The following is a 27951-nucleotide window of genomic DNA, read 5'->3' on the forward strand; positions in this document are numbered from 1 at the left end:
CCCCCACACCCACATCCCCCACACACACCCACACCCCCCACACACACCCACACCCCCCACACACACCCACACGCACCCACACCCCCCACACGCACCCACACCCCCCACACGCACCCACACCCCCCACACGCACCCACACCCACACGCACACACCCACACCCCCCACACACACCCACACCCACACGCACACACCCACACCCCCCACACACACCCACACACACCCACACACACCCACCCGCACCCACACCCCCCACACGCACACACCCACACCCCCCACACGCACACACCCACACCCCCCACACGCACACGCACACACCCACACACGCCCACACGCACACACCCACACCCCCCACACGCACACACCCACACCGCCCCACACGCACCCCCCCACACCCCCCCACACACGCACCCCCCCACACGCCCCCACACACGCACCCCCCCACACACGCACCCCCCCACACCCCCCCCACACGCACCCCCCACACCCCCCCACACACGCACCCCCCACACCCCCCCACACACGCACCCCCCCACAGACGCACCCCCCCCACACGCACACACCCACACCCGCACCCCCCCCACACGCACACACACACACCCACACCCCCCCCACACGCACACACACACACCCCCCACACACACCCACACACCCCCCCCCACACACACACCCACACCCCCCACACACACACCCACACCCCCCACACACACACCCACACCCCCCACACACACACCCCCACACACACCCCCACACACACACCCCCACACACACCCACACACACCCCCCACACACACCCACCCACACCCCCCCCACACACACCCCCCACATACACACACACACACACACCCCACACACACACACGCCCCACACACACACACGCCCCCCCACCCCCCCCCCACACCCCCCACATACCCCCTCCACACACAGACACACCCACCCACCCACGTCCCTCCACACACAGACACACACACCCACCCACGTCCCTCCACACACAGACACACACCCCCACCCACCCACCCACATCCCTCCACACACAGACACACACCCCCACCCACCCACATCCCTCCACACACAGACACACACCCCCACCCACCCACATCCCTCCACACACAGACACACACCCCCACCCACATCCCTCCACACACAGACACACACCCCCACCCACCCACATCCCTCCACACACAGACACACACCCCCACCCACCCACATCCCTCCACACACAGACACACACCCCCACCCACCCACCCACATCCCTCCACACACAGACACACACCCCCACCCACCCACCCACATCCCTCCACACACAGACACACACCCCCACCCACCCACCCACATCCCTCCACACATACACCCCCACCCACCCACAACCCTCCACGCATACAAATAAACCCACACACATTATCTCACATAGACACACAAACACTCATCGCACCCCCCTCACACACACAAACAACCTGAGGTTTATATAAGAAACATGTAAGCTGACATGTCCATCTTTACACATTTATTTTGTCAAAAGCACTGTTACATTGTACTAAACTAGGTGTAACAAAATGGGAAGCATTGAAATTCGTACAATTTCAGACCTGCACAACAGGGTATATATAAATCCTTCAGTTCACCTTACTACCAGCAACAGAGTGACAATGAGGGGCTCAGGTTGGGCTGGGCAGGAGTTGTACCGTGAATCAGTTGGACAACACCTCGTGCTCTTGACCAATACTCGCCCCATCCCCCAGCAGCTACCGAACGCAAGGAAACCAAGATCCGTTTACCACAGGCCATCAGCGTCTCCTCCAGTAATCTGGGTGATTACTGAACATTGCAGGAACAACAGGGCACTGTCTATTCTCCAGCTTATCCAGGTGCTCAAGGCAGGAAACTGTGAGGACTACCAATATTTCACAATGTGCTCACGGATTGAGGGGCTACAGCTTTTGTTGGGTGGGGGGAGATGGGCAGGGGGCGGAGGTGAGGAGTAGGTATTGAGAAGCTGACCAATAGTATTCCCAGATTCCAGTTTCCCAGGTCCACTGTCACCCAAACCCCAAAACAAATTAACTAACTGAAAACAGTCATGTTCTTTCATTAATTCAGTTGTGGCTGACCAACACACAATGGGTCAGAAATAGGTTAGTATCATCAGCCTCTGGGTCTGATCACAGAATTCAGTCACCGTTACCCCCACCATACTGAGCCCAAAGTGGAAAACCCTTTACCAGCGGATTTGGTTCCCTTTGTAATTGCAAAGGACAGGAAGAACATGATGTTAAACTCTCTGTCAATTCCCTTGGAGGGGCAGGTGTTGGGGTGAACACTAAAATAGTAGAAAGTACCACACAGACAAGGGCTCTGCTTCAATATAATCTTAGTTTGTTGCTGTGTTGGAGATTCACCTGGAACAGCTGACTTCACCCTCATTCAGATCACACACACACACACACACACACACACACACACACACACACACACTAATTTTTGCAACATTCACCCTAAACACACCAACTCTACTCTGAAGCTTATCCAATTAGCCCAGGCAGTGAAGTCAGAGAGTAATGGCATCAGCATCACAGGAACCCAACATCCTGGGGGTCATCATCAACCAGTAACTAAACGGGAACAGCGGTATAGACACAGTAGTTAGAATAGCAGGTCAGAGGCTAGGAGTCCTGCAGCCAGTAACTCACTTCCTGTCTCCCCAAAGCCTGTCCACCACATCCAAGGCATGAGTCAGAAGTGTAATGGAATACTCCCCACTTGCCTGGGTGCAGCTCCAACAACACTCAAGGAGCTCAACACCATCCAGGACAAAGCAGCCCCCGGCTTGATTGGTACCACAGCCCCTCCCTCCACCACTGACACTCAGTAGCAGCAGTGTGTACCACCTACAAGATGCACGGCAGAAATTCACCAAAGATCCTCAGGCAGCACCTTCCAAACCCATGACCATTTCCATCTCAAAGGACAAGGGCAGCAGATACACTGGAACACCACCCCCTGCCCCAAGTTCCCCTCCAAGCCCCTCACCATCCTGACTTGGAAATATCACTGTTCCTTCAGTGTCACTGGGTCAGAATCCTGGAATTCCCTCCCTAGGGCCATTGTGGGTCTACCCACAGCACCTGGACTGCAGCGGTTCAAGGCAGCAGCTCCCCCCACCTTCTCAAGGGGCAATTAAGGATGAGCAAATGTTGTAAGAGACAGCTACATCCCATGAATGTATAAAGGACAGTCTGCTCACACCCAAAGTCACCAACAAGTGATTCATCACCCACTCCCCTGCAGGGCAAAGGACTCTTATTACACAGACTGAGTGAAGCTGGGATTGTTCCCTTGGAACACAGGGGGTTAAAGCTGAGAAGTGACGGGAGTGCGATGGAGTAAGTAAGGTCAGTGTGTTTACAGTGACAGGAGAGGCATACATATTGAAAAACCAAAAGAAGTGCAGATGGTGGAAATCAGAAACAAGATCAAAGATTGCTGGAAAAACTCAGCAGGGTCCCACATTGCTGCAAGGCCTACTGAGATTTTCCAGCAATCTTAGATTGTGTTTTGGATAAATATCAAAGAGAATGAAGAACCAGTGAGAACGGAGGAGAAACATTGTCAGCTTGTGACTAGGAACGTGCTCCCTCAAAGGATGGCAGGAAGAAGATTTAAACAAACCCCATAGGAACAGGTTGTTCAGCCCCTCCTGCCTGTTTCTAGAAGGAGATTGAACAACAAGCTTCTAGAGTGAACACTTGCAGTTTTAGGATCAACCAACCTGAAGCAGACTGGAGATTGTTATTGGATTAGCCCTGGTCTAGTTGGGATGGGTCCGCTCCAATTTCAATTATTCCCAATCCTCACAAGGTTTCTGAAGACAGGCTTCTACAGAATTCAGAAAATACTCAGCAAATTACAGCAGACCGCATCTCACAGCACATTCTAAACAGTGGATAGTTGAGGACAATCTAATCATTATAAAATAGGATTATTAAATAAAATATTCACAAAACAGCAATGGCACTTTTTAATACTATAAAATAAATAGACTACCAGAAACTCTGCTATTGTTACACATTTCCATAGCATCACTGATTTGATCATTGTGCCCTTGAGGGAGCTTAGCATCAAGCAGATTATTAATAAAGAAGTTGCAATGGTTTATGTACCTGGCCCTCCAACAGGAGGCCACTGTGGTCCTTTTTAAAGGAACACCATTTCCCTATCTGTTCATTTCTGAAACTAATGGGGACACATTTTCCTGATGCAGCTGTGGGTAGAGTTGGACAACTGATTAACCTAGTTTCATTCTGTTGGTTCTACTTTAGTTCCAAGTGTAGGGTGGGTAATATTTTAACCAAAATAAAAAAAACTTTCTGAAGGAATAAAGGTAAAATTGAAGGATTAAATTATTCATCTGAAACATCAGAGAATGGCTAAGTCAACACTCACGTGTGTCCCTTTATAGGCACGATTTTAATGTTCACTCTCGTTATGTCAATGGTGGGCCAGCATTTATTACATCACAAGTTGCTAATTAATGATACAGAGTATATTTTAAGGCACAATTAGGAAGGAACTCCATCAGTAGGGGTGTATGGTCCAAAGATGTGCAGGTTAGGGTGGATTGGCCAAACTAAATTGCCCATAGTGTCCAGGGATATGCAGGCTAGGTGTGTTAACCATGGGAATTGAGGGGTTACATGGAAGGGATGGGTGAGAGTCTGGATGAGATATTCTTCAGAGAGTGTCAATATGGACTTGATGGGCCAAATGGCCTGCTTCCACACTGTAGGGATTCCATAACTCTGATTCTGAAGACTCCGATCAGGTGAAAGGACACCAGCAGCAGGTCAGAGACTGGGAATCCTGCAATGAGTAACCCACCTCCTGACTCCCAAACTCTGTTCACCATCTACAAGTTACGGGTTACCCGTGTGACGGAATACTCCCCACTTGCCTGGATGCAGCTCCAACAACACAAGAAACTTGACACAATCCAGGACAAACAGCCCATTTGACTGGCATCACATTCACCCCTTCATCATCAACACTCAGTAGCAGCATTGTGTCCTATCTACAACCACAAGAGAAAATGCTGGAAAATCTCAGCAGGTTTGGCAGCATCTGTAAGGAGAGAAAAGAGCTGACGTTTTGAGTCTAACTGACCCTTTGCCAAAGCTATCTACAAGATGCACGGCAGAAATTCACCAAGGCTCATTAGACATCACCTTCCAAACCCATGACCACTTCCATCTAGAAGGACAAGGATTGCAGATACATGGGAACACCACCCCCTGTCCCAAGTTCCCCTCCAAGCCACTCAGCATCCTGATTTGGAAATATATCACCGTTCCTTCAGTGTCGCTGGGTCAGAATCCTGGAATTCCCTCCCTAGGGCCATTGTGGGTCTACCCACAGCACCTGGACTGCAGCGGTTCAAGGCAGCAGCTCCCCCCCACCTTCTCAAGGGGCAATTAAGGATGAGCAAATGTTGCAAGGGTCAGCTACATCCCATGAATGAATAAAGGACAGTCCGTCACACCCAAAGCTCACCAACAAGTGACTAGACTGGGCTGATTCATCACCCACTCCCCTGCAGGGCAAAGGACTCTTATTACACAGACTGAGTGAAGCTGGGATTGTTCCCTTGGAACACAGGGGGTTAAAGCTGAGAAGTGACGGGAGTGCGATGGAGTAAGGTCAAAGCCGCAGAGGGGGATGATTTTCAGGAAGACTGAATGGATTCGCAGCCACCGTTTCAAATCAGTGAGTTTTACTTCAAATGCTGCCATAGTGTGACTTTAATTTGTCTCTAATATAGCCTTCAGGGTGAGTGGTCCAGTCAGATCACACCCACGCTGGTGTACACACATCTAAGGGGTGATGGGGGTGGGGGGTGGGGGTAGATTTAGAAGTGCTTTAAGGATGTCTCCTCACTGCAGTGTGCAGTCTCCTAAAGCAGCGAGTGTGACCGTTGCTGTTGTGGAAAGATGACAGAAGCAGTGTTGAGTTTTGGAGATCTCATCTCTGCCTGCTTTGGGCCTAACCCAGGAGGGAAAGAGGTCCCGAGGCTGAAGCCCAATCCACTAGGCCAATGGAGTCCCTCAAAACTTCCCTGGAGACTTCATCTCATCGTCCAGAAGCCCAGACTTTCCTCTCCTGCCATTGGCTCTCCCATACTTTCAATCCCATGGCACCCCGCTTGCTCACAGCCAATTGGAAAGCAAATGGAGTGTTCATTTCTTTGATTGGCTGCTTCTCAACAGTCAGTTATGCCACCTCTCCCCGAACGCCCACTAATGACCTGACTCCAAACTTTGTTGAAGTAATTGTTTCTCGTTGGCAGCCAGGTTGGCTCACACGGGAAGTTCAGTCTGCAGTTCCCAGGACGGTCCAGGAGGGTTAGCAACTCCCAAACTGGGCCCAACATTGAGGGTGAAAGTGCCAACTCTCTCAGAGCTGAAGCTACTGGACGTAAAAAGCGACTTGTTGTACATCTTTGATAAATTAGAAAGGTTAAAAGCAGTCTCTTTGTTAACGAGTGATCGCTGCCAAAAATACAGCGAGATGGATTGACCGAGGAATCAGATCCCCTCTGACTCCTACAACAAACCCCATGTTGGGGCACAGCAGGAGGTTGGCACGGAGCAAATACAAAAAACACAGAGGTCTCTTAAATACCGGAAACTTCTCACTACTTTGTCAATATTTCTCTTCCCAATGACCACTATTTCAAAACGAACAGGGAGGGAAATCTTTCCCCCCAGTGCTCCTGTGACCAATATTTATCCTTCAAATAATGATTATGGGAGAGAAAACAGACCACCTGGCTCAGTGGCTGCTCCTCGGGATTTTGCTGTACACAAAACGACTGCCATGCTTCCTGCATTTATAGGAGTGGTGACACTTAAAGAAAAGGACTGAGCTGGCTGTGAAGGGCTCTGAGGTGCCTGTGAAAGGCTGCTACAGAAATGCAAGCTTTTCTGTCTTTTCAGGTCTGCTTCCACCTCTATCCACTCCCCAGCTCACCCCCCCTCCACATTTTATTGTGAAGATAAAGCTAACCACAGCCTACGAGGCCTAAGCAAGTTAAACAAAAAGGAAATGTTACTGGCGACTGAAGCAAAGCCGTTTTTAACAGTTTTGACATAAAGAGGGCACTGGCGGTCACAGGTTCACGTTACTTTGAGACTAGAATCCAGCTCGTTTGAATTTACAGTCGTTTATAATTCTGTTTCTTCAGAACAACTTCTGAAAGAGTAGATCTCAGTCGAAGGCCCACATGAATGATGTGACAGTTTACAATGTGCTGGGAAGCTTCAGTCCCGACAATAAATGGAAATGGATGGTCACTTCACACTCGGGTTGGGGGTGGGGCACAGATCTTCCACTAGAAGGACCGGAGTGATTGACTGGAGAGTCTTCTCTCAGCAACCCACTCCAGCGTAATGTTCCATCTCACGTTAAGGGCACGGTAGTTGAGTGTGGCTATAGTCTAGAGCTCCAGCGTCTTCCCTCAGCCCAGGCCAGAGACATCTTTTCATCTGAAGGTGAGAAAGTTCCATACGACTGACTCCCACCCCAACATGTGGGGGGAACCATGGGTGGGGATCGATTTGCCTTTTTCTTTCATCTTTTGCTCTCTTTCAAAACAACGAACAAGTCCCATTGGGTCCTTGATGGGGGGGTGGGACATGGGAATTGGGATTGGGGGGGGGGTGTAGGTGGGGAGATGGGAATGGGGTGTATGTGCGTGTGTGTGTTGGAGGAAGGGGGAATGGGGGAAAGTAGGGTCGGAGAGATCCTATGGTCGAGTGAGTGTTGTGTAGATGGGCTGCTCCCAGTGAGTGGGGCTACGAGATGGCGGCACGGAGGACGGGTCGCTGATAGACGGGTAGAGTGGCCGCTGCGATGGGCCCATGTAGGAGAAGGCAGTGTAGAGTCCGGACGCCTGGCCAGAGGGGCTGTAGTAGGATCCCGAAGGCTGGTGCTCCGAGTAGTCGAACTGGGACCTGGTGATGCTGGGGAAAGCAGAGCCGTAGTGAGGGAGGCTCAGTGAGGTGTAGGTGATCTGGGCCGATGAGTGCTGTAGCTCTGTGTAGTGACTCGGATGAACTTGCTCTGTCTTGATTTGAGCTTTCGACTCGGACGGGGTGGCCCCCGAGGAGGAGGAGGAGGGAGCACCACCTCCACTGTGCTGCTTGGAAATCCACGTCGTGGGTCCTCCAGAGCTGCCCCCCAGCCCATAATTCCCAACGTACGGCCCCCCTGCCAGGCTCTGACCATGACCCGGGTGCCCGTTGGGGGGCAGGTACTGGTCAAACTCATGGACGTCGAAGGTCTCCATGTTGGACATGACATCATGGCTCAGGTCCCCAATGTCCATGTTGCCAAAGTCGATGTGTGGCTTGCCCCTCTCCACCAATGGGTGCCCATCCCGCTTGCCCTCCGCTTTCCCCGGCTGGATCTCAGTCTTGGGAGTGGTGGGGGGCGTTGGGGGACCGTGGTTCTGGCCTAAACACGAGATGCAAAAAGTGGGGGGGGGGAAGAAAGAAAAACAGAAAAGAAAGGACGGTCAGACACTGGCACAGAGGGTTCTCTCCTTAACCGAACCTGGGGAGGGGACACAACAGGGTGGGCAAATACACAGCAAATGCAGCTCAATAGCAGCCTGTGGTGAGGTGGTACATTCAACACAGAATAGGCTATTTCACAGTAAACCAGCCAATAGGATCTAAAAGATTGAAAGGTCATAAAATATAGGAACAGAATGAGGCCATTTGGCCCATCGAGTTTGCTCCACCATTTAATCATGGCTGATCTGTTTCTCAACCCCATAACCTTTGACCCATTTACTATTTACAACATTTAACCGGCATCTGGATGGGTACAGGAACAGGAAGGGTTTAGAGAGATATGGGCCAAATGCTGGTAAATGGAACTAGATTAATTTAGGATATCTGGTCAGCGCGTAGGAGTTGGACTGAATGGTCTGTTTCTGTGCTGTACATCTCGGACTCTAATCAGGAACCTATTTAGCTCAATCTTAGGTACATTCAATGACTTGCCCTCCACGCCCCTCTGGCAATGCACTCTGGCTGAAGAAATTCCTCTCATTTCAGTTCTAAAGGTTTGTCCCTTCACTCTGAGGTTGTGCCCTTGGGCTTTAGTCTCTCCTAACAGGGGAAAAATCTTCTCCACATGTACTCTATCCACATCTTTCAAAAGACAGAAACACGAGGTTGTGTTTTCACTGGATTGCAGGACTAGGGGACTCAGGTACAAATCACAGAAACACAGATACAGCTTGTTTAAATAAGTGATGGGATTCACGTTATACCCAAACAAGGAAGGGGTTCACAGTCTCAGCTGTAATTACTGGCCCCAGTTTGCACCAACACCTTATACAAAGGACATTGGAGCCACAGGAGAGGGGTGATGTAGATTCTTGGTGATTGTAATAAAGATTACAGATATGAGACACTCAAAATTCCCTTCCCAGCCAAAAGCCAGCTGGATTTGGAAATCTATCTCCATTACTTCACGAGGACACATTTCTGCAACTCCTTCCCCTAACAGGATGCCCCACTCTATGGGGAGAGCAACAGCTCGAAGCAGCACTCGGTCAGGTACAAGGAGGCAGTGACACCTTCCATCTTGCCCCTGCTAGTACTGGCAGGGATGGTTACATCCCAGGAGGAGGGGGGAATGGCCTCAGGACCGGGATGGCAAGAGGCCTGGGAGGAGGACAGTTAAGGCTGGGTCAGATGGCAGTATGGAGGGGGTCAGGAATGTTTCAGCCAGCACAGAGCTTGGAGTGTTGGAGTTGGAACATTGGTGAGGCACTTCTAGGGCACTGTGTCCAGTTCTGGTCCCCCGATACAGGAAGGACATTATTAAGATGGATACGGTTCAGAAAAGATTTACAATAATGTTGCCAGGAATGGAGGGTTTGAATTATAAGGAAAGGCTGGGACCTTTTTCACCAGAGTGTAGGAGGTTGAGAGGTGACCTTATAGGGTCTATAAATTCACGAGGGGCTTAGATAAAATAAATGGCAGGTGTCTTTTTCCTAGGGTGGGGGATTTCAAGGCTTGGGGCATATTTTTGAAGCCAGAAGAGAAAGATTTTAATAAGCCATAAGGGGCATTTTTTTTGCACACAGTGTGGTTTGTGTGTGGAGTGAACTGCTTGAGAAGGTGATGGATGTGAGTACAGTTACAACATTTTAATAAGGACCTGAACAGGAAAGGGTTTGGAGGGATATGGACAGATGGGATTAATCTACTTTGGGATTATGATCAGCATAGACTGTTTGGACTGAGGGATCTGTTTCTGAGCTGGGTGATTCTCTGACTCTGTGAAGGTGTTGGAGTTGGATGACAGAGCCGGCCTCGTTACTGGTTCAGGGGCAAAAGGATGACCTTCACTCTCCCACTGCTCCATACCCTCAGGAAACCCAGCCCCCTCAAATCCCATGGAATAGGGAAACATGGCTTGGTTATGAATGTCTGAGGAGTTGGGAGTGAAAGGAGAGAGTATGGCCCTGGTGCTGAATTGGGATGAGGTTGGGGGGGGGCAGGGGATGTCGAGTCGGGTTTAAACCCCACAACATCTCACCTGTGTGCTCGCCATGCCCCTCCGAGAGTGGGGAAGCCCCCGGCCCACGCCCACGGTCCTGAGGTACAGCTTTGTAGTGGGGCTGTCCAGCAGAGAGGTGGCCATCGTCTGGGTGACTGTCAGCCTCAGCCTGACCCGGCTTCATGTTCTTGCGCCGCCGTGGCTGGTATTTGTAGTCGGGGTGGTCCTTCTTGTGCTGTGATCGCAGTCTCTCAGCCTCCTCCACAAACGGCCTCTTGTCATTCTCGTTCAGTAACCTGCAACAGAGACTAGACGGTAATACCTTTTAATCCCTGTCCCCATCCACCCACACTCCGCACAGAGCACACGCAGGCCACTCAGTCCATTAAGCTTTCTGGATCTTTGAAAGACTTTCAATTCACCCACACTTCTATAAATAAAGGAGAAGGCCATTCAGCCCTTTGAGCCTGCTGTCCCATTCAATATGATTGTGGCTCATCATTCAACTCAGTCTCCTGTACCATGTTCTCTCCCATACTATTTGGTCTCTTTAACCCTCAGAACTATATCTAACTCCTTCTTAAAAACATTCAGTGTTTTCGCCTTAACTGGGGCAGCATGGCGGCTCAGTGGTTAGTACCGCTGCCTCACAGTATCGGGGACCCGGGTTCGATCCCACCCTTGGGCGAGTGTCTGTGTGGAGTTGGCACATTCTCCGTGTCTGCGTGGGTTTCCTCCCACAGCCCAAAGATGCGAAGGTTGGGGTAGACTGGCCATGGGAAATTGCCCCATGGTGTGCAGGCTAGGTGGGTTACCCATGGGGAAATGTGGGTTACATGATAGGGGAGTGTGTCTGGGTGGAATGCTCTTCAGAGGGTTGGTGTGAACTCAATGGGCCAATTGGCCTTCTTCCACACTGCGGAGACTCTATGAACTGCTTTCTGTGACAGAGAATCTCAGAGCTCCCAGTGTCTGAGTGAAGACATCGCTCCTCACATCAGTCCACAATGGCCTATCCTAGAGCCTTAAACTCGGACCCCTGCACATTTCCTCTGACCAATTCCCTTTTGAAAATCACTCTAGACTCTTCCATTGCTCCTCAGCGTCAGAGCATCCACTGGCAGCAGCATGTTCTTCTGGAGGATTCAGAAGAGATTTACCAGGATGTTGCCGGAGATGAAAGGTTCGAGTTATAAAGAAAGGCTGGATATGCTGGGACTTCTTTCACTGGAGCGTAGAGGGGTTGAGAGGTGGCCTTATAGAGGTTTATAACATCATGAGGGGTTAATGTAGGTGTCCTTTCCCCAGGATGGGGGCTCATTTTTAATGGTGAGAGGACAGAGCTTTGAAAAAAAGACATAAGGGGCAACTGGAAAAATAAATAAGGGTGGCTCACATGTGGAATGAACTTCCTGAGGAAGTGGTGGGTGTGGGTACAGTTAGTGTTTAAAAGACATTTGGATAAGTACATGGGTAGGAAATGGAGGGATATGGGCCAGGAGCAGCCAGGTGGGACTAGTTTAGTTTGGGGTTATGTTCGGCATGGACTGGTTGGGCCGAAGGGTCTGTTTCTGTGCTATATGACTATGTTCTACTTGGATTAGAGAAGGTTAAAATATTTGAAGTAGTGACATATTGGACACTTTCTCCACAGATCTGCTGAGTTTCTCCAGCACTTGGTGTTTATTGTTGGGAGGTTGTGAAAATAACAGATGCTCTAATGGCAGTAAATACAGAGGAACCTCAATTATCCAGCATTCATTTACCTGAATTTAGGATTAAGAGGACGTGATCTCAAAATCCCAATGCTTGGCTAAACTGTGTTATCCGAACATTCGATTATCCGAACATTCGATTATCCGAACATTCGATTATCCGAACATTCGATTATCCGAACTCCCTGCCCATGTTGCTTGGATAATCGAGGTTCCTCTGTAAACAGAAAGGGTCTCCTGTGGCAGGAAGGTGAATAATTGAAGGGATTTGCAAAGCAGCAGAGTGACTGGGGGAGTGGGTGGAGAGCTGGGGTCTGGAACACACTGTCCAAAAGGCTGGTTCACCAGGAACTTTCAAAAGGGAAATAAACATCACTTCCTGCAAGTCATTGCACAGGGCAGTGGGGGGGAATAGGGTAAGGTAATATCACCACAGTCTTATCAGACCACACAGCTGCTCGCTCCTTAGACAGATGAATGGTGTCACAGGTAGACAGGATGGTGAAGGAGGTATTTGGCACATTTACCTCCATTGGTCAGAGTATTGAATACAGGAGATGGGATGTCATATTATGGCTGTACAGGGCATTGGTACGCTACATTTGAAGAACTGTATACAATTCTGGTCACCCTGCTATAGGAGGGATGGCATTAAACTGGAAAAGGGTACAAAAAGATTTACAAGGATTTTACCGAGACTGGAAAGTTTTAGTTATGAGGGGAGGCTGGGAGTTTTTCTTTCCCTGGTGTGTAGGAGGCTAAGGGGTGACCTTATAGAAGTTTATAAAATTGTGAGGGGCATTGGCAGGGTGAATAGCCAAGGTCTTTTCTCCAGGGTAAGAGAGTCCAGAACTAGAGGGCATAGGTTTAAGGTGATAGGGGAAAGATTTAAAAGGGACCTTTTCACACGGAGGGTGGTTGCGTGTGTGGACTCTCCAAAGAGACTAACCTCACTGGTTCAGGCAATTTGCTCAATATCACTGAGAGCTGACTGCAACTAATAGGCAGCTGCTTATCCTATATTACACACACTTCAAATAGTCCCTGACAGGCTATAAAGTACTTCATACATACTTAAACCAATCAGAAAACAAGCTTTGAATTGAGCCGAAGATTGGTATCTCTCAGTCCCCTCTCTCCCTCAGGGACATACCTGTACACTGACTGGTGTCTCAGTCCCCTCTCTCTGTCTCTCTCAGGGAGATATCTGTACACTGATTGGTGTCTCAGTCTCCCGTCTCCCCCTCAGGGAGGGATCAGTACACAATAAAAACCGAAAGAACTGCAGATGCTGCAAATCAGAAACAAAAACAGAAATTGCTGGAAAAGCTTACTGGACCTGAAAGGTTAACTCTGATTTCTCTTCATAGATGTTGCCAAACCTGCTGAGATATCCGTACACTGACTGGTGTCTCTCTCAGTCTCCACTCCCTCTCTATCTCATGCAGATGTAACACTAACTAATGTCTGTCATAGGGAAATATCTGCACACTGCCATTTCAAAGTTTTCCTGAAGTAACAGAGTCAGATTAACAACAATTGGTGTGTCTGAGGACTAACATGGTAAAGTTGGCAAAGGGCCAGGCCATGGGACTGTAAGCTATAGGGCGGCGGGGGCTACTGCCTCATGGCAATGACTGAATGATGGAAATGTTTTGGAGGAGCACTTTGAAAGTACACAAAGAGTACGTAAGGAGCTGCAGATTGGAGAGAAAGTCCTGGGTGGAGGCAGCTGAACGTTCTGCTATCGCAAGGAGATGGGAGGGAACAGAGAAACTCTGAGCTGGAAGAACATTCAATATTGTAACCATGGCTTTGAAAACACCCCATTGGCTATGAAACTCTTCGGGATGTCTTGAGGTTGTGCAAGATACTATCGAGATGCAAGCCCTGTCCTGACCCGTTAACAGCATCACAATCTTGTTTTATTTCAGCAACTTTTTTGGCACTTTCTGAATCTCTTGTTGGTCCTCAGCTGGATTTCACACAGGAGAGAAACTCTAAGGATGGTGGAATGGTTACAGAGGAAGGGGACCCAGAGGAAGAGGGGTCTTTGTTGAGGAGGACTTGGAAAACTTCTTTTCTTCAGAATGGAGGAAGGCGAGAGGTGAACTCAGTTTCAGCGATGACAGAAGAGAGACAGAGACACTAATGTCTTCAGTGAGGGAGCCATCGAGTCAACATCATTTCACAGAAGCTCTCGATGGAAGACAAGGGAACGTTTGTCACTTGGAGAGCTGGAACGCTTCAAATGTGTTTAAGACCGAGATAGACCGGATCTTGATTAGTAAGGGGAACAAGGGTTACTGGGAGAAGGCAGCAGAATGGGAATGAGAAACCTATCAGTCATGACTGAGGGACAGAGTAGTCTCAATGGGCTGAATCGATTAATTCTGCTCCTGTATCTAACAAATAGAATGAAAGGAAATTTTAAGAGAGTTGGACAGATCTTTGAGCATCATGTATGCTGCATGCGAATGATCAAAAAGATAAAATAATGCACAACGCTGTTTGAAAACACAAATGTAGGCACAATGATCTCCTTCGGGTCTCTGATGGTACAATCCTGACTGTCACTAACCACTTGCTCTGGTTAACCCCTGGTTCCTCTTTCCCCTGTCTACGGTGAAAATGGTTTAGCTGTGAAGTAATAAAGAGTGAAGTGGAATCCACGGCGGTCTCACATTGATGGGTGGAAGCCTGGACATCTCTCCAGCTCCTGCCTGCCTCCTCTCGGCCCTGAAACCGACTCAGAGTTTCATTGAGGTTTACTGACAGCAAAAACCCATCTCAGATTGTGACTCTTCAGAGATTGCTCAGCTGACTCTCAGACTCCGAGCTACAGCTCATCATCGCTCCCTGGGTCAGAACTCTCAAAGGCAACTGGATAACCCTCAGATTAACAAAGAGCTGAAGGAGGCCATTTGGCCCGTCACATTCGTATCTATCTGAAATCGAATTCAAACTTGTTTGAACATTTGTTCAGGAAGGCGATGTTGGAAGGATGAAATATTCCACAGGTTCATGGGTAGGGCCAACACAGACATGATGGGTGAAATGGTTTCCTTCTGCAGTGTTGTATTCCTGCATTTCAGAGGCAAATGGGGAGGGGGGTGGGTGGGGGGAAAGAGGTGTGGGTCTCCCAAAGCACCAAATGGCACAATGGGCCAAGTGGCAAGTTTCTGACTGACAATGTTATACAATTGACCAGGATGCACATTTGGAGTATTATGTATGCAATTGATCACCTGAATTAAGGAATGATCAAAACACAATGGAAACAGTTCAGACACAGTTACTGGACTGATACCTGGGCTGAAGGGCTTATCTTCTGAGGAAAGGGTGGACAGGTAGGCCTGCATGAAAAATGCAAGTGACTTGATTTGAACATCTAGGATCCGAGGGGTCCTCACCAGGTAAACATGGAGATGTTTCCTCCCACTGAAGGATTTGAACTAGGGATCATTGTTTAAGACAGAGACTAAAGAGACCTTGGAATGTAAGTTTATTGTTCCTTGAAAGTGGAGTCACAAGTAGACAGGATAGTGAAGGCAACATTTATAGGTCAGAGCATTGAGTACAGACATTGGGAGGTCATGGTGCCCCTGTACAGGATGGTGGTTAGGCCACTTTTGGAATATTGCATTCAATTCTAGTCTCCCTTCTATCAAAAGGATGTTGTGAAACTTGAAAGGGTTCAGAAAATATTTGCAAGGATGTTGCCAGGCTTGGAGGGTTTGAGCTACAAGGAGAGGCTGAACAGGCTGGGGCGGTTTTCCTCAGCGTGTCAAAGGCTGAAGGATGACTTTGTAGAGGTTTATACAACCATGAAGGAAATGGATAGGGTAAATCGATAAGGTCTTTTCCCTGGGTGAACATTTAAAGAACATCTGGATAGGTATATGAATAGGAAGGGTTTGGAGGGACATGGGCCAAGTGCTGGCAAATGGGACTAGATTAGGTTGGGATATCTGCATGGCATGGATGAGTTGGACCGAAGGGTCTGTTTCCGTGTTGTACATCTCTCTGACTCCAGGTGGCTGGTTTAGATTCAGTGAGGCACCAGAAGACTGGAAATCACAATTTGTTGTAGCGAGGACAAGCCAAACAATCACAAACCAGTTGGTTTAACTTCGGTAGTGGGGATGCTTTGAGAAGTGGGCTTCAGCCAAGTCCAACTCATTTCCCACATTTCTGCCCTCACTGAAATCTCTCCTCTCCCACAAATGCTTTATCCTCACTTTGACCCCACCAGCAACAAACCTGCAGTGCAGCGCTCCCTCAGCGCTGGCCCTCCGACTGCGCGGCGCTCCCTCAGCGCTGGCCCTCCCTCAGCGCTGGCCCTCCGACTGCGCGGCGCTCCCTCAGCGCTGGCCCTCCGACTGCGCGGCGCTCCCTCAGTAGTGCATTGGGTGTTTTGTCTCGAGGTGGGGACTTGTGGCATATGGTTATTTCAGAGACACTCAGTTCATCAACATGCATTTCAAATAATTTGAATTTGCAGTATAATACTGTACAGGAGTGTTACCCCAAGAAGTGGCAGATGGAATATAATGTGAGAGTGTGAGGTTATGCACTTTGGCAGGAAGGATAGAGGCATAAAGCTTCGAAATTCAGAAACGCAAAGGAACTTGGGAGTCCCAGTTCAGGATTCTCTTACAGTTAACGTGCAAGACCAACTGACAGCTAGAAGGCAAATGCAATACCAGAGCTGAGTTAGACTGCGGAGGCTCTGGTCTGACCACATTTGAAATATTGAGAGCAGTTTTGGGCCCCGTGTCGAACGAAGGATGTGCTGGTGTTGGAGGTTTACAAGAATGATCCAGGGATGAAGGGCTCTGGGTCTGTACTCAATGAAGTTTAGAAGGATGAGGTGGGGGGAACTGATTGAAACTTACAGAATACAAAGCGGCTTGGGTACAGTGGACATGGAGAAGATGTTCCCACTAGGAGGAGAGACTGGGACATGAGGACACAGGCTCAGAGTGAAAGGATGATCTTTTGGAACGGAGATGCTGAGGAATTTCTTCAGCCAGAGGGTTGGGAACCTGTGGAACTCATTGCTGCAGGGGGCTGTGGACGCCAGGTCATTAAGACAGAGAGAGATAGGTTCTTGATTAGTGAGGGGTTCAAAGGTTACAGGGAGAAGGTAGAAGAATGGGATTGAGAAACACATCAGCCACGATCGAATGGTGGAGCAGACTGCATGGGCTGAATGGCCTAACTGTTTCTGTACCTTATTGACAGTACTGAGTGCGCTTTACATTCAATTTAAAAGAGTAGAGGAAGCTTTATGCTGTATCTAATTCCGTGATGTCCCTGTCCTGGGAGTGTTTGATGGGGACAATGTAGAAGGAACTTTAACTGTATCTAACCGTGTACTAGGAGAGAGTGTGAGGGCTGCAGATGCTGGAGGCCAGAATCGAGTGTGGTGCTGGAAAAGCACAGCAGGTCAGGCAGCTTCCAAGGAGCAGGAGAATTATGTTTTGGGCATCAGCACTTCATCAGGAATGGGTCTTATTGCCCGAAACGTCAATTCTCCTGCTCCTCGGATGCACTACACTCTCAACTCTAATCCCGTGAGAGGGCTTGATGGGAACAGTATCCAGGGAGCTTTACTTTCAGTTTAAAAAGAGTAGAGAGAGCTTTGTATCTCACCCTGTGCTGTACCTGCTCTGGGAACAGCACTTGTTGTAAAATTGTGATGTGAACATTAGCCAAGGCAGGGGATGGTGTCTTCAAATTGGAATGACAGGAATAGTTTTTAAAAACTTTTGAAAAGTTTCCAAAACCAATGTTACATGCTGCCTTCAGGTGTGATGTGAGCAGGATATATCCGGATTGTCAAAAACACTTAGACAGATAGAAGGATCGAAGTTAGAGTCACCAAACATACCTCAAGACATTGTCTTTCAGTTTGCTTCCACTAGTGAGTGCAGCGTGGGGATTTCATCCTATTCTCTCATTCTGTCCATCATCTCTCCCTCTACCTTTTTCATGTGAACCCTCACTGCTTAACATTGACCGAGAGGAGTCTAGCTCAGTTAAAGATTCACTTGCAGGACACAGCCATCGTTAGCTGGGCCAGCATTTATTGTCTATCCCTAGTTGCCCCTTGAGGCTGCCAGTGTGGATTGAGAGCTCTGTCAGTGTGAAGTTATCTTATTTCAGTTAGCATGGACTCAGTGGGGTTGGGACTGTGTGTGATCGATATGGTCATTTCTCTGGCAACAATCACAGGAGGGGGGGGGGTGGGTGGTTGGGAGGTGAGGGGGGAGAAAAATAGATTTTATTTGAAAGTTGGGTTTTTACAGAGGAGTGAGGGAGGGGCAGAATGTCACATCGCTGACCCTGAACTGAAGCCAGAGTCGGCCGGGAATTCTCATCCCCTCACTCCTACACTTTGTTTCTCTGTAAATTAATCTGTACCACACTGTAGCAAACTTTTCACAAATCCAAATAACTAAAACATATACAGTGAGCATTAACCCATTGCTGCCTGCTCAGAGTTCATGTCTTGTGCAAACTCACGGACAATTATGCAGTGACAGCGTTACCCGAGAGGTAGGGAATAAAAGTTCAAGTCCCATCAAGGCACTCTGAATCTGGAAACATTAACTCTGCTTTCTCTCCTTGCAGATGCTACCAGACCTGCTGAGTTTCTGCAGCCATTTCTGTCTTCTTTTGTAAATCTGGATTCAGTTTTAAAATTTGCAAAATAGTCTAGTTTTGCTAAAAGTAACTCTAAAGGTGAGAGAGTCAGAGAGCTACAGCAGTTGAAACTGTCTATTCCGACCAGATATCCTAAATTAACCTAATCCCATTTGCCAGCACTTGGCCCATATCCCTCCAAACCCTTCCTATTCATATACCCACCCAGACACCTTTTAAATGCTGTAATTGTACCAGCCTCCACCACTTCCTCTGGCAGCTCATTCCATACACACACCACCCGCTGAGAAAATTGCTCCTTAGGTCCCTTTTAAATCTTTCCCTCTCACTTTAAACCTACACCCTTTTGTTTAGGACTCCCCTATCCTGGGAAGGTGTCTTGTCTATTTACCCTATCCATGCCCCTCGATTTTATAAACCTCTATAAGGTCACCCCTCAGCCTCTGACACTCCAGGGAAAACAGCCCCAGCCTGTTCAGCCTCTCCCTATAGCTCAAATCCTCCAACCCTGGCAACATCCTTGTAAATCTTTTCTGAACCCTTTCAGTTTCACAACATCCTCCCTTTAGTAGATGGTTAGAAAAATGCCTCTGATTCACTGACTTCTTTTAGAGAGGGAAACCTGCTTTTCTTTCAGCAGGACGGAGGTTTATAGGACTCCAATCTCACATCTATCTGACTCTTAACTAGCTTCTAAAAGAATGATTCAGTTTTGTTAAACATCTACAGAAAGCACTAAGAATGAATGCAAACTGACCATTCAGCTATGTTCCAGGAGCTCCTTCCCAAACAGACTGCAACAGTTCCACACCTTTTCAAAAGGTAGTAAATGCCAGCTTTGTTAGCGACTTCATGTCCCAAAAACTCAAACAGCTGACTGTAATCCAAAAATCACAGTGCTGCTGAAGCACCCAAAGTGAAGCAAGGCTGGTGGAATGTATTGTTGTGTAACCTGTACTCCAGCTCACTGCTCTCAGGGAGCTAGAAGAACAAGGCTGTTTGTAACTGCACGCCTCTATCGAGCGATGGAGATGGAGGAAAACCTGGAGCCAACCCTCATCATGCAGCTTGCTGCAGTCCTCACCCCCACCCCATACAAAAGCGTGCACTGATCCCATGAATCCCGCCAGCTGAGGGAGTCCCACAGAATGGGAGACAGCAGCAAAAGTGGACCATCTGTGATACTCACTTGGCCAAGTCCAAATAATCTGCCACACCAACAGCCCGCAGCTATATAGTGGAAAACCATCCCAGGGTAATAGGATGGTAGTCTGACAATGCTGACCCAAGACCCAGAAGGAGATGAGACCAGATGACCAACAGACCTGTCAAAGAGGCAGGTCTGAGGAACATCTTGAAGCAGGGGAGGGGGAAGGGAGATGAAGAAATTGGGAACAGAATTCCACAGTTCAGCCTATGGCAGCTCAAGCCATGGTCCCCAACGGAGTTGGGAGGGGTGGGTGGGGGAGGGGAGAAAGATGGGCATGAGAGGGAAAGGGATGGGGAGGTGGAAATTTGAGTGAGTTTGCAAGAGACCAGAATTGGAAGTGCCTAGAAATCTCAGAGGGCACAGAGACTGGAAGAGATCAGAGTGAGGGAGGTAGGAGGCAGTGGAAGGATTTGAAAACAAGAACGGGAGTTTAAAAATCGAGGTATTGTTTGACCAGGAGCCTGTGCAGGTCAATGAGCACAGGGAGGGGGCAATGATAGATGAACGGGAGTTGGTACAAGTCAGGAGCCCGGGGGGGGGGGGGGGGGGGGGGGTGGAGTGGGGAGAGAAAGGCTGTAAAGTTTCCAAAACTGGGAGATTGATCAGGAAAATCTTGGAAGATTCAGGTGTGGACATGACATGGGTCTCCTCTGGGATTCATTCCAGCTCAGTGAGCTCAGAGAAGATTTGAAGATGAGAACTGATGGACAAGAATCTATTATTAACTTATGCCAACCTTGCTGAACTGTTGGGGAGCTTTACGGAGACCTGGGAGGTTGTTTTTATTGATTTATGTCATTACTAATGACTATACATCTGGCTTAATGTCCAGCAATTGACCATCAAATGGAACAGAACAACAAGTGATTCCTTCTGCCTGATAGAGGATTAAAAAATCTTTGCCAAAGCTGCCTGTGGTTAAAGATTTATTGCCCATACAGACAACTGATAACCTCTCCTTGTCAGATTATTCCCACATCTCCAACACCAGGCGCGAAAAGGATTTGGGAATGACTCTGGATTGATGAGACTGAAAACTCCTCTCTTGCCCCTCCTGCTTTCCCCAAACCCTTTCCTGTGTCCCACCTATTTCCTCACATCCACATGCCTGGACAGGAGTTATGAGACCAGCCCCAGAGCCACTGAGCAACACCAGAAACCACAGATGATCGGATTGCTGTCTCCACTCTCGACCGGATGCCAGTTACTCACTTTATTATAAATAGCCGCGAGTTTATTTTTGCAGACTCAGTTACATTTTATTGGTAAGCTGTTCAGAATCCACCCCAAACAGCCCCTACACCTTTTCTTTAGAGTAAAAAAAAACTGCTGTTTGTATCGGAGCCAGAAGTCGAACAAACATCCTGTTCTTCAGCCCCTCCCCAATCATCCCAACCCTGCCATTCCCCACACACCACCACCCCCAACACCCACCGACCCCCTTTCCCAACTTCCAATGTCCTCTGAAATTCACAAAGCTAATTTTTCTCTTTTTTTGCTTATTCTTGGGAACGGTGGGTGTCATTGGTTGGGCCAAGGTTTATTCTTAGTCAGTAACTGGCTTGGAGTTGTCTTTGTAAACCACTGCAGTCTACGTGCTACAAGTGTACAGTCCACCCAACTGGTCTGGGGAAGGATATTTTCATTCGTTTTAAAATTTTGACACAACCAAGTGTCTTGAAGCTATTTCAAGAGAGTGAACCCCATTGCGATGGGTCTGGAGTCACATGTTGGCCAGACCAGGCAAGAACAGCAGATTTCCTTCACTAAAAGGGGATCAGCAAATTAACTTGAATTGAATTATTGTCCTGTGTACCGAGGCACAGTGAAAAGCTTTGTCTTGTGAGCAATCCAGGCAGATCACAAGTTAAATAGCACAGATAGTAAATAATGGTTACAGCAGCAAAAACAAAAACACAGGTACAGGCGAATGTTAAGAGTTTGAGAGTCCATTCAGTATTCTAACAACAGTGGGGTAGAAACTGTTTTGAAACCGGCTGGTGCGTGTGTTCAGGCTTCTGTACCTTCTCCCTGATGGTAGAGTTTGCAGGAAAGCATTGCCAGGGTGGCAGGGATCTTTTGAGATCAGTGAACAAGAACGTTTCAAAAACACAAATTCAGTCACGGGCCGTTTATGTTGCTGGCCAGGCCAGCATTTATTGCCCATCCCTAATTGCCCAGGGGGCAGTTAAGATTCAACCACATTGTTGAGAGTCTAGGGTCACGGGTAGGCCACGCTAGGTATGCTCAGAGGTCATCCCACACCCGGTTCCAGCCCAACAGGTTTAAATAAAGCTGGTGTTGTGTGATTTCTGATTTTGTCCATCCAGTGCAGCACTGGCACCTCTACATCAGACTGGGTAAGGGTGGCAGATTTCCTTTCCTAAAGGACAGTAAGGAATCAATTGGCTTTTTACAACAATCAACAACATTCACTGTTTTTTTTAAATTTCAGATTTTCTGAATTTGATTTACACGGGTTAGCAGAGGCAGGATTTGAAGCAGTGTTCCCAAGATCGTTGGCCGGTGCTTCTGGGTTACTAGATGTGGCTCTAGAAAACGCACAACGGGTCAGGCAGCAGGAGAGTCGATGTTTTGGGCATTCCTGATGAAGGGCTTATGCTCACAATGTCAACTCTCCTGATCCTCAGGTGCTGCCTGGCCTGGTGTGCTTTTCCAGTGCCACATTTTCCTCCAGCATCTGCAATCCTCACTTTCTCTTCTGGATTACTAGCCCAGTGACTGCACAGTCAATCAAGCATCGTCCCGGTTAATGTCAGGATGTGTGCATGTTGGCACGTCTTGCATACTCAGGATGAGGAGTCGTCCAGAGATCTGGGAGGATGGTAGCAATGGATCAGATTAACGATAGGGAAGGGAGGGGGAAGTGAAGCCATGGATGGACTTGTAAACAAGGATAAGATGCTTCACGTTGGAGTGTTGTCTGATTGGGAGCCCGGTTAAGTCAGTAAGCTCAAGGCTGATAAGTGAATGGGTGGATGAGGGTTCAGATCTAACAACAGGGTCCTGGATGAGGTGAGGGACTGGACAGAAACAGATAAATCAGTAGAGTCAAAGTGGGGGAAAATATGGGAGATCGGTCAGTCTCAAAAGGAAAAAGGATAGACTTTAACAATAAAGTGTACATTGAGCCAGAACACAAATTATTCCTTAAATTATTGCCAAATTATTGCTTAACTTGCTTTTCCAGTTTGAAGTTTAAGATTTTATTCTCTAATTACAATCAGAGTGGGAAACACATTTCAATAGCGCCCCTCATAACCTCAGGAAATTCCAAAGATTCTCACAGTCAATGAGTTGTTTTTGAAGAGCAGTCATGGCTAAAATGTAGTGAGCCGGTTTCACAACAGAAAGTACACTGATGAGAAAATGCACCTGATTTAGGGGTTAGCTTAATAAAGGATAAATGTTGACTGGGACGCAGAAGGGGAGACAGCGCGGCGCTCCCTCGGCACTGACCCCCCCATCCCCCCAACAGTGCGGCAATCCCTCAGCACTGACCCCGGGAGAGCGCAGCACTCCTCAGCACTGACCCTCCGACAGTGTGGCGCTCCCTCAGCACTGACTCCCCGACAGTGTGGCGCTCCCTCAGCACTGACTCCCCGACAGTGTCCGCTCCCTCAGCACTGACTCCCCGACAGTGTCCGCTCCCTCAGCACTGACTCCCCGACAGTGTCCGCTCCCTCAGCACTGACTCCCCGACAGTGTCCGCTCCCTCAGCACTGACTCCCCGACAGTGTCCGCTCCCTCAGCACTGACTCCCCGACAGTGTCCGCTCCCTCAGCACTGACTCCCCGACAGTGTCCGCTCCCTCAGCACTGACTCCCCGACAGTGTCCGCTCCCTCAGCACTGACTCCCCGACAGTGTCCGCTCCCTCAGCACTGACTCCCCGACAGTGTCCGCTCCCTCAGCACTGACTCCCCGACAGTGTCCGCTCCCTCAGCACTGACTCCCCGACAGTGTCCGCTCCCTCAGCACTGACTCCCCGACAGTGTCCGCTCCCTCAGCACTGACTCCCCGACAGTGTCCGCTCCCTCAGCACTGACTCCCCGACAGTGTCCGCTCCCTCAGTAACACACTAGGTGTGTGTATTCATGCTTTAATCTCTGGGGTACATTTAAATTTCTGTGTTCCGAGGTGGGAGTGCTGCCCACGGTCACCTTGACGACAGGGGGGTTTGGGAGGATTGGGGTTGGGGTTGAGCAGAGGGTCCCAGCTATATCCCAATTGCTCCAGTGGCAATCAACTTGATGTTTCTCTCGGTGCAATGGGATCGAGGGGGTGAGCGACCTATCGGGCTCCTGATTTGCCTGTTCCTCCTCCTTCCGCCTGTACAGCTTCTTTGAATCACACTGACAGAACACCCACTTCCCAGAGGAGGACCACTCCTTGGCATCAATCTGACACCCAGCCCCTCACAGTAACCCTCCCCTCCCCATGTGCCTCCACCTCCTCCTTTGTGCTGAAGTAGAATGTCCCATCCATGGACCCACTCCAACCCACCCAGTATTGAAGACAGACTAATTCCTGCCCCAACTCCATTGAGTGTCTCCCCTGATCCAGCGCACGCTGCTATCTGGTTATTTCTTACTTGACCATTTGCTGTTGACTCCACCAATCCCACCTCAAGCTCACAGACAAAGAGGGAATCAGAGTTGGGTTGATGGTGCTCTTTGTCCGTGTCTCTCTCGCTGGTATTTGCCTTTATTGACAATCTTACTCTGACACCCCTCCCACCGTACAATCCTCCTTCCCCAGTCTCTCCACATCTTCATCCATGTCCTTCCTTCTCTTGGATTATCGATGTTATCCTTTCCTCTTTAGCTCATCCTGTCTACACTTCCTTCCCTCAATGTCAGGCCACTTCTCAGCCCCATGCCCCTCTCCAATTTTTTCTTCACCGTCACCCGACAGACCATCCATTCCATTTCTGCCCCATTCTATCCTTCACTTATTGCCCATTCTCTCCCTCTTAAACTTCTCACTCTTTGCCCAGTTTCCCCTCTCCATTTCTCAGAATTCATTTCCCTCCCTCAGTTCATCTCTCACACTCACTCTATCCCTTCTCTTCACTGGATGCCTTCCATCTGTTCACTCTCCGTCTCTCCCTGTTCAATGAATCTGAGCCTTTGACCATTTCCTTCCTCACTATCTCTTCTATCGTTCAGTTGTCCCTCACTTAACGTTAGGGCAGGGTTCATGAGTATTCCTTGCAGTCAGAGTGCGCACAAACTGAAGATGGACAAGGAGAAAGGTTTCTTCCTGCAAATCCATCCCAACCCAATTCACCAGCCTATTTGAATTTGGAATTTCTTCCAATTGGGAACAAGTCAAAAGTCTGCAAACATTCCGAATACTTTCTCAAAAGACTAAACAAAGGCAGTGATATTTACAAATTAAATGATTGAAATTCACTTTGCTTTGTATAATTCAACTTTTCATTGAAAAGTAATTATGTTAATGACACACCAGCTGGAAGCAGTGAAACTAGTAAATAAATAACACTCTAGAAAACTGACATCAACCCAGGAAACTCCTTTCTTCGGTATATTTAATGGAAAATGACAGGTATTCATCTCTCCAAATCAAAAATTGGGCTGAATTCAATTACTATTTGAAATAGATCAATCTCAATAAGTGGTTTCCACTTCCCACAAACTCTTACCCCCACCACCCCCAAAACCAATGAAAACACAGCCCCTCCCCAACCCAGGATTAAAGAGTCAGAGAAAGGCGTTTAGTTTCTCTGTAGAGTTCACCTTACAACAAACAAAAATTAAAAAACTGCGTGCTAGGTAAACTATGCAGGAACAGTTCCCGCCTGGTGTCCAGCAACCCCACAGTGGGCGGAGGGTGTTGGCGGGTGAAATGCTACAAGGCTTTAACAATTTGGGGGAACTTTCAACCCTCAAGATCGCACCTCTAGAAACAAAAGTTGAGGTTGATGGAGAAACTCAACAGATTTGGCAGCATCAGTAAAGAGAAAAAACACAAAGCTAAAGTTTCGAGTCCAGAACGAATCTTTTGAACAATTCAGGAAAGCTCGGTTCTGAAGGAGGGACATACCAGACTTGAAACGCTAACTCTGTCCCCCCTCTCTCTCTCTCTCTCTGCAGATGCTGCCAGACCTGCTGAGTTTCTCCAGTGAGTTCTGCGTTTATTTCTGACTGCCAGCAGCCCCAGTCTCCCTGGGACCTGAAACATTACCTGGTTTCTTGGAGCACAGATCCTGCCTGACCTGCTGAGCCTTCCCCCAGCAATTTCTGGTTTGCTCAGCTCTTTTGAGTTGATTGTTTGTGTCTCTGTTGAACTCACCTCCAGAGTTTGCCCAGGGTTTTGCTAAGCTCCGCATTGTGGAGATGTGGATACTGGTCTGCTAGTTTCCTCCGTGCTGCCTGCGCCCAGACCATGAAGGCGTTCATGGGTCTCTTCACATGAGGCTTATTCTTGGAGGAGCCATTGACTCGGACCGGCATGGGTACTAGGGTCCAGTCATAACCTTCCAGCACTTGGCTCACCGCCTCTCGGATACACAGGGGAAATTTGTCCTCCTCGCTGTCCCGCTTACCACTGCCTTCCTCGGGACCAGCCTGAAACTTCTCGTCCCCATCAGGGGCCAGAGAGGAACCCGGGGAAACGACCGACTCACTCTCGGAGCCTCCTGAACTGGCCACGTCTGACACACTCCGATCATCCGTCATGGTCCCTTCCAAGGCTTCAGGAGAAAAATAAACCCGATTACAGCTCGCTAACGATTAGCAACAAGACCCCCCCCCCCCCTCCAAAAAAAATTCTAGAGCCATCTTTGCAAGAAATGTACTGCCCACAACACAAACCCCTTCCCCTCTCTCTCTCTCTCTCACAGACACAAACGCGCAGAGGGAGAGAGAGAGAGAAAGTTTTTTGGAAGTTGTCAAACTAGTTTTGCACCTTAAAATTAGTCAATGTCAGCTCTTCAGCGCCTGAGAAATTCCAATTAATTTTCTGCCGCTCCTTCCAGAATTATAACGTTAGTTTGTTCACTCTCTCCTGGTGTTGAAAAGATTTAATTAAAAAAGCAAACAGTGGAACATATCCGCTGGAATGAGTTATTCCTGTCACTCCTGGGATGCACCTTTTCCTCCCCCCTATTCCCCCACCCCCTCCCTCCTGAGGCTATTCAACAACAGAAGCTGCACTACTCCAACCACAGGCGAACTTTTTGTCAAAAGAAACTTGACAGAGCTCGGCCGTTCTGTTTTAAATACCATGCCCAGCCTCCATTGGTTACTCTGCCTTCCTTAGGTACCCACCACCCCCCCCCTCAAACCATGGAGCTCTGCAGCGATTGGACAGCTCTGCATGGGTGGGCGGGGACTAGGGGTTAAACCCCAATCAGGCGGGGCCCTCTGTATTTGCAGAAAGTGTGGAGTGAGCGAGCCAGTGAGTGATTTGTTGTGTGTCTCACTGGTGTCATGTGCAACTTGCTCCAGGTCCTGTCAGAATTCAAGCAAAGACCTAACACAGAGAAACTCAGCAGGTCTGGCAGCACCTAGAGAGAGAGAGAGAGAGCAACTCAGGATTGAGGATCAGTCTGACTCTTCCTCAGTTCTAAAGAACTTAAGTCATGGATTCATACAGCACAGAAACAGACCCTTCGGCCCAACCAGTCCGTGCTGACCACAATCCCAATCTAAACTAGTCCCACCCTCCTGCTCCCTAGGAAAAGACACTATCTGCTGCAGGAGGAGGCCATTCAGCCCCTTGACTCTGCTCCATAATT

The 27951-nt window shown here is 48.7% G+C and overlaps 1 protein-coding gene across 2 annotated transcripts; it reads right to left on the minus strand.

Moving 5' to 3' along the window:
* Positions 1–1487: 1487 nt before the first annotated feature.
* Positions 1488–27272, minus strand: sox10 (SRY-box transcription factor 10). Of its 2 annotated transcripts, XM_060849539.1 has the most exons (4): positions 27120–27272; positions 26505–26904; positions 10610–10866; positions 1488–8503 (listed from the first exon to the last, which is right to left on the minus strand). In XM_060849539.1, exons 2-4 carry the CDS (start codon positions 26888–26890, stop codon positions 7794–7796), a joined length of 1353 nt encoding a protein of 450 aa, XP_060705522.1. In that variant the 5' UTR covers positions 26891–26904; positions 27120–27272; the 3' UTR covers positions 1488–7793. The 2 variants fall into 2 exon arrangements, with proteins under 2 accessions (XP_060705522.1, XP_060705523.1); XM_060849540.1 differs by lacking the exon at positions 27120–27272 and having other exon boundaries at positions 26505–26945.
* Between the last annotated feature and the right edge of the window lie 679 nt (positions 27273–27951).

The sequence above is a fragment of the Hemiscyllium ocellatum genome, chromosome 33 (assembly GCF_020745735.1).
Source record: "Hemiscyllium ocellatum isolate sHemOce1 chromosome 33, sHemOce1.pat.X.cur, whole genome shotgun sequence".
Lineage (NCBI taxonomy): Eukaryota > Metazoa > Chordata > Chondrichthyes > Orectolobiformes > Hemiscylliidae > Hemiscyllium > Hemiscyllium ocellatum.

Coding starts and splice junctions, on each gene's coding strand:
- sox10 (XM_060849539.1), bottom strand. CDS start 26,890: ATGACGGATGATCGGAGTGTGTCAGACGTGGCCAGTTCAGGAGGCTCC. Junction 10,867..26,504: donor ACCCTGGGCAAACTCTGGAG/GTGAGTTCAACA, acceptor TCTCTGTTGCAG/GTTACTGAACGAGAATGACA. Junction 8,504..10,609: donor GGGGCATGGCGAGCACACAG/GTGAGATGTTGT, acceptor TCTCGTGTTTAG/GCCAGAACCACGGTCCCCCA.